The following is a 7,365-nucleotide window of genomic DNA, read 5'->3' on the forward strand; positions in this document are numbered from 1 at the left end:
GTAATCTACTATTGCTTGAGTACTTTCTAATGGTGTGGTGGCAATGATGATGTTGTGAGATGACAAAGACAATATCAGACATCTGGTTTTCTATGGTGCTAATAGATACTTAAAGGATGCTCACATAGGGGTTGGGGAGATGACTCAGTCAGCATAAGAAACTGAATTTATTCTTTAGAACCCATGTACCAAAAGCCAGGGATCATGTTGTGTGTTTATAATATCAGAACTGGAGAGGAGACAGGCAGATACTTAGGGTTCACTGGCTAGCCAACCTATTCCATATGTGAGCTCCAGGCCAATGAGAGACCTTGTCTAAAACAAAAGTTGGGTGGCACACTGGGAGTGATACTTGATGGTATTCTCTGGCCTCCAAACACATGCACTCATGTGTGCATGCATTTGCACACAAACACTTATACACACAAACACAGCACATACACAAAGGATGCTTACATACCCTCAAAGAAACAGGAAAAGAAGTCAAAGAAAGATTCTTCCTCACTTCCAAACTCTTTTTTCCATAGCCTGGGAAGCAGGGAAATCATATAAACAAGTACCAAGGAAACGAGCCCAGGAGGCACATGCAATCTGTCCAAGAATGGATTAATGACAAGGTAACTGGTTTGAAAAACTGCCTCTGACAGCTTGTGTAAGAGGACTTATAATTTGATTATAAAAACCGAACTCTAGCAGTTGTGTTCTTAATTGGTATGCAGAATTCACTTAAGGATGTCTGAAGGTTTGAGCAACGAGACATTTGTATATTTTCAGGTAATAGTTAACTATATACAGGGTAAACTAGAGTTCTTCCAGTTTGGGGGGGTCAAAACCTCCTTGAACTTTAGGACAAAACTGTGTTTGACTTGTGATAGGCAACATCATGTATTTGCTCTATGAATATGATATAGGAATGTATTATGGAGTTTACTAGCTAATACAGGGTCTCCTCACCCAACACTGCATCTGAGTTAAGCAACAACCTTGTGAGGTCAGGAGAACAATTCAGAGTAGGAAAAACTGGGTCTGTGTGAATGTAGGTGACACCAAATTGTACAGGCATAGAGATATCTGGGTCCAAAGCGTTGGTTTTCAGTCATTAGTTTCAGCACTTTCAGCCTTGTGCCCTCCCCCAAACTATTGCTTGGTACTTTCAACAGCTTCTGGAGTCTGACCTAGATGGATGGTGCATTTGACCCATATGACATGTCACATACTCCAATATCCAATTTCACACCATTAGTCGGCAGTCACTGAATGGAAGTTCAGGATGTCACCAGAATCCAACATCGATCTCTCAATTAAAAAGCAAAGCTCCCCTGGGAGCCAAACTTAAAGATAATTGGTTTTCTTATTTGAACTCTATCTCCCAGGCTCTGCTTGCAGAAGGTTGTTGGAAAGTTTAAAAGGGAGATACATTGGTGAGCACTTTTGTCCATTCTAATCCTAAAGGAGGTCACTTCAGAGGCCAAAGATGCTTTGGTTACAACCACCTGAAAACTAAATGTACCTTCAGGTGACACACTCCTTAATTATTTTTGGGAGCCTTTTGATATTCAAGGAAGCTAGAGAGAAATTTTTAATTGTTCAGAAACAGAGAGAATGGCGAAAAGCTATGATTCTTAAGGTTCTGGCAATCTCCTTAGATACATCTGCCACCCTGTTGCTGGATCAACTCCTGGTCAGACAACACAGTAATGTTACTGAGAACCAGCTACCTGTTTTAGCATCTTACTGTTCTCCCTCACCAAGTGTTTGCAGCTCTGCAAATATAGATGAAACAAGAAGACAGGATCGAAAAAAGCAAAGTGAGTATCTCTACCATGGGTTCATCATAGATATCTAAGGATGGCTTAAGTTTCCAAAATCAAATGGGATGAAAAAGATGAGGTAATTATCTTTATACTTACTATCCATATTCATACTAACTGCATCTTTTCTAAAGGATTCTTCTTCTTTCCCACCTTAGTACAGAGGCTCTAGTCATGAATTTTTCTCACTCTAGTCTAACCCATGTCTGTTATTTCCTTTCTTTTCCCACCCACCTCAGTCTGCTTGCTGGCCCTCACATTGTAAGAGTCATGACACCTCTTCACGAAAGAGTCCACTTCCTCCTTGGCCTCTGACATTTTCTTTGTTTCTCTCACTCTCATGACTCATGTTTGAAATCTTTTTCAGGGCTTTTCTTTCTCCAAATCTGTGTGTGTTCCTGACAATTCTCTTTAGCCCTCACTCCTCTAAAAATCTTTCTAAATCCAATGACCACCATGAACCCCACCTTACACATTCTTCCGGCAGGCTTCTCTTCCTCCTTGTTTTCAGACATTAAACCATCATATGCCATTCTACCTTCCAAACCTTTTGCCTTCTAAAACAGCTTTTTCTATTTGTTGTTATTACATCTCTGTCATGGAAAATTACCTCAATGTCCTACATTTGCTGCTCAGTTTAGAATGCTGGGAACCCCATATGGTTCCTATTATCCAGCTACCTGACCAAAACTCCTGGCTCATAATATAATTAGCATCTTACAAATTTACACTTACATCAATATCCATAAGATTAACATTTTATTTCCAGGGAGAAGAGTTACAGTTGAAATACCACTATATAAGTCCAGTGAAGGAACTCCCAAATGTAACACCCTATAAGTTAGTAAATGGCTGGGAGTCCTTCCTTGATGTGCTGACATGTTATGCATTAAGATGGTTGATTGGGGGCACTGGAGGAAAATAAACAGAGAAATGAATGAATGAATAAATAAATAAATAAATAAATAAATAAATAAATAAATAAATAAATAAATTACAGTGAAGCAAGAATTATATAAGAAAATTTTCCAGGCCCTGCTCTATTTTTTCAGTAGCCCTCAGACCTTAAAAAGATATTTTCACCAGGCAGTGGTGTCACATGCCTTCAATCCCAGCACCCAGGAGGCAGAGGCAGGCCGATCTCTGAATCTCTGAGTTTGATGCCAGCCTGATGTATGGATGGAGCTCCAGGACAGTCAGGGCTAAACAGAGAAGCCCTGTCTCAAAAAACTGAGAGAGAGAGAGAGAGAGAGAGAGAGAGAGAGAGAGAGAGAGAGAGAGAGAGAGAGAGAGAGAGAGACAGACAGAGAGAAAGAGACAGAGAGAGAGACAGAGAATTTTACTTGTCTGTACCTTCCCTGGCAGTGGCAAAATGGAGAGTTTGTTCAAATGATAGGTTAAAAGTCCATCCCCTCCTAAGCATCCTATGGCTTAGTAATTATGCTGATTTTCTTGCTTTTCTTCCTTTCTATTATTTTAAACCTGGCAAAGCCCCAAACTAGTTTTCACCTACTATCTGTTTCCCCTATCCCAGCAGCCAAAGGTCTTTTTTAGTGATATATAGTCATTTATGTTTTGAGAATGTCATAGAAGCATACAATGCATTTAATCATATCCATGCCTCTCCCTGGACTCTCCAACACATCCTACTCTCAACTTCAGTTTTATTTATTATTACCACCTGTTTCTGGGAAAGTAACGCAAGTGATAAACAATTGTCTAAGTGATGTTGGAGAATAATTCTGGAAGCCATTCTCCTACAAAGACAAATCATTTAGTCTACCAAGGGTCATAAATAAATGGGCTTATTTCAGCTATCCATTCTTAAACTCATAATCTCAAATATCAAATATCCACTCAATACTGTCTAGGAGTCAGGATCTGTTTTACGAGTATATATCATAAAGTCTTACTTCCAGGTTTGCCTGTTTTACAGCTTTCCTTTGCCTTCAAGCCTCCCACATGCACTTGCTCACCCCTAGAATGACCTATCATACTTCACTGAAAGACCAGGAACTACAGACACAAACTCAGACATCTCCCTAAAATTAAATGTAGCAATTGAACAGCAACTGTTTTCTGTGGCCTTTCTCTTGATTCAAAGCAGCAACAAAATAAAGATGTACCATTCTATATCAAAAGGTAACCTGGCCACTTGGGCTCTGCATTTCATTCTCTTTGACCTTCTGAAAAATTCCACTACCCCAGATTACCTCCTCATTTATTTATACATCATCAACATCCCCTTTATAATGGGTCATTTTTACCAGCATAGAAAAGGTAATAATGCTTACTTCTCTATAGTTACCAACATATGATCCCATCTCTCTTCAGTCTCTATGACTCTCATCAATCACTTATCCATGTAACCAGATTAAGAGGCTAATCTGTTATTCTCACTATTTTACAATAACTTTAAGCATAATAATTCTCTTGTATGGTGACTCTTCCCATTCTATTTCCTCCTGGGTTTCAATCTCACCTCTCCAACATCTCTCTTTTTTTTTCTTTTTTTTTTGTTGTTGTTTTCTTTTTTCTTTTTGGGGGGGCGGGGGTGCTGAGGACCAAACCCAGGGCCTTGCGCTTGCGAGGCAAGAACTCTACCACTTAGCTAAATCCCCAACCCCTCCAACTTCTTTTTAATCTTCTCATTGTCCTTCTTTTCTGTTTGACCTAAATGAAAGAGAAAGTTAGACATTCTTCTGTATTTTTTTTTAGTCTTTTAATTTGGTTACTCTATGAAGTTCTCATTCTAATTTATGTTACATAGCATCAAGTGTTTGAAGCTACACATGAGATAAAACTTAACTACTTAACATCTTCCCATGGATTCATACAGCACTTAAATATACTTTTTTAAAGGAGGGCCTATAAGAAACTAAATTTTCTACCATACTCCCCCATCCTTCTCCTTCTCTTCTCCTTTCCCCTCCTCCTCCTTCTCTCCCCCTCTCTCTTCTCTCTTCACCCATTTCCTTAGTTAAGTTTAATTTCTAAACACCATTCTTTCCTGACTCAAGGCCGAGTTCATTGTTTTATCCTTATCTCCAATGCTTGCTTTCCTGTCTTGCTATCTTCTCTCCATTTCCTAGATCTCATGTTTTTTTTCTTTTTGTTTTATTTTTAAGAAATATTCTACTCACTCCTGTTTTTTAGTCCTTTCTTGACCACAGAAGGCAAAATATCCTTTTCTCTCACATAACATACAGCACATTTCCTGTTCTGTGTGTTTATTTGTTACACTCATAGTGAGTAGGTCAAAATTCTTCTTTGGGCCACTTCTTTTGTTTTAGGTGTTTACATGCCACCAGAATATTAATTCCAGAAAACTCAGAGTATTCTTTATTTGCTAGACTTCTTCAGTATTTTATTCTAAGCAAATTTGGCTCATAATAGAGGCATATTTGTTGAACATAGCAGATATCTAAAAGTGACCTGTAGTTATATAAAATGTGATACAAAAAATTAATACACTATTCCATAGATAGGAAAATGACTGTCAAAGAAGGGGTGTAATTTATCCCTGTGGACATAGCTAGTAAAAGTGGCAGATTTGTGATATGCATCTGGGTACATATTTTTCCATTATTCCATACTGCTTCCCTATTTTCAGTAGCTAACTCTTGCTCTACTATTCCTCTTCTAGTGATTTTGATGACTTGTTACCAAAATAAAATTTAAGGACTAGATGTCCTTTGTCATGGTGAAACACAATACACATACATCAGTTGATGTGAAATTCATAAAAAAGGAAATTAAAAAAACTTTCATTTTACATACAAGTGACTAGGATTATTGATGACTAAGATGGCACCACCCACAAGAGTAAAAAAAAGGAAGGAAGGAAAGAAAAGAAAAAACAAAGTAAGATCGCTCAGGATTGGACATTATGGCCTATTTCACAAACAAATGTTTGGAAAGGTGAATATCTCTGGGTCATAGTCAGATTCTAAATACCACAGGGCAATTTAAGCCATGGATTAACTTTCTAAATGGCTCCTGGGAGACTGTGCTCAAACACATTAGGTTGCAGAATCCCCAAAAAGCCAATTAGCACTTTGAGTTTTCCTAAAATAGTATTTGATCAATTGTTCTTTTTCAAATTTTTATCTATTTAGATCCAAACCATGGCTATCAGTGAAGAAGAAAATATGACTCAAATTTCAGAAATTGTCCTTTTGGGTTTTGGGGATCTCCATGGCCTTCAGTTTCTTCTTTTCGGAATATTTCTGACCATTTATGTGACGACTCTTATGGGTAACTTGGTAATTCTCACTGTGGTATCAGCTGATTGCTCTCTTCACACACCCATGTATTTCTTTCTTGGTCACTTCTCCTTTCTAGAGATTGGCTACACCACAACCATTGAGCCCATAATGCTGAAGACATTGGTAACAGCTCGTGTCCCTATCTCCTTTCTTGCCTGTGCTTGTCAATTTTATTTCTTTGCTTCCCTGGTGGCAACAGAATGCTTCTTCCTTGCTGTAATGTCTTATGATAGATACATAGCCATCTGTAACCCATTACACTACTCCAGTATCATGGACTTCTGGGGTTGCTTCCAGCTAGCAGTGGCGTCTTGGTTGGCTGGATTTCTGGCACCTATCCTGCTCATGATCTTCATTTTTCGTTTAACATTTTGTTCCGCCAATGAGATTGACCACTTCTTCTGTGATTTGAAGCCCATCATGAAATTGGCCTGCACTAATACTCAAGTAGCTGAAATGACTTCTTTTATATGCACCTCTTTATTTGCTCTTGCTCCCTTTCTACTGACATTGGCTTCCTATATTCACATCATTTGCACCATTCTAAGGATTCCTTCTACCACAGGGAAACAGAGGGCTTTCTCCACCTGTTCATCTCACCTAACAGTGGTTAGTCTCTATTATGGGACTTTGGGCATTGTTTATGGCTTCCCATCAGTGCCGCAGTATGAAGGTATATTGAAGTTGCTCTCCCTTCTGTACACAGTGTTTACTCCTGCTGTTAACCCTATCATTTACACCTTGAGGAACAAGGATGTGAAGATAGCGCTGAGAAAATTGGTACAATGATATACATACCTGGTCAAAGAAGGTAGAAAAATTGTACTGGCTCATGATACATACTGAAAACTCCAACCAATTGGAGATATGAATAGTATCCATTTAGACAGTCTTGAATCAAGAATTTGAATTTGAGTCCATAGTTTGCCTAGCACCAAACTCACTGTTTATATTAACTGAGGAAAACTCAAAACCCTGAAGCATCCAAGACAATTTCCTTGGACAATGGAAGGCAACACTATAGTTTACTTTTCTTAGGAAAACATGGCTTAGATGAGAGAACACGGGAAAAAAACAATGGAATGTAATTAAAATCCCAGCCTTTCACTACAAAGTAACAATGAAATGAAAGAGATAAAAATATCCAAGGATTAAAATTATTTTCGGTTATTTATTTCAGGAGTATTCACACAAAGGATTAAGGCAACGTGACAGGTTCTATGAATTAAAGACCTGCACACATATGACTACAATGTTTCCATGAATAAAGAAACAAGCAACAGTGG

General features: G+C 38.3%; 1 protein-coding gene across 1 annotated transcript; it reads left to right on the forward strand.

Annotated features, from left to right (window-relative positions):
* The first annotated feature begins 5,961 nt into the window (after positions 1 to 5,961).
* Positions 5,962 to 6,870, forward strand: LOC102905349 (olfactory receptor 10A4-like). Its single transcript, XM_015989389.2, has one exon. It carries the CDS (start codon positions 5,963 to 5,965, stop codon positions 6,866 to 6,868), a length of 906 nt encoding a protein of 301 aa, XP_015844875.1. The 5' UTR covers position 5,962; the 3' UTR covers positions 6,869 to 6,870.
* Positions 6,871 to 7,365: the final 495 nt, after the last annotated feature.

The sequence above is a fragment of the Peromyscus maniculatus genome, chromosome X, assembly GCF_049852395.1.
Source record: "Peromyscus maniculatus bairdii isolate BWxNUB_F1_BW_parent chromosome X, HU_Pman_BW_mat_3.1, whole genome shotgun sequence".
Classification (NCBI taxonomy): domain Eukaryota; kingdom Metazoa; phylum Chordata; class Mammalia; order Rodentia; family Cricetidae; genus Peromyscus; species Peromyscus maniculatus.

Coding starts and splice junctions, on each gene's coding strand:
- LOC102905349 (XM_015989389.2), top strand. CDS start 5,963: ATGACTCAAATTTCAGAAATTGTCCTTTTGGGTTTTGGGGATCTCCAT.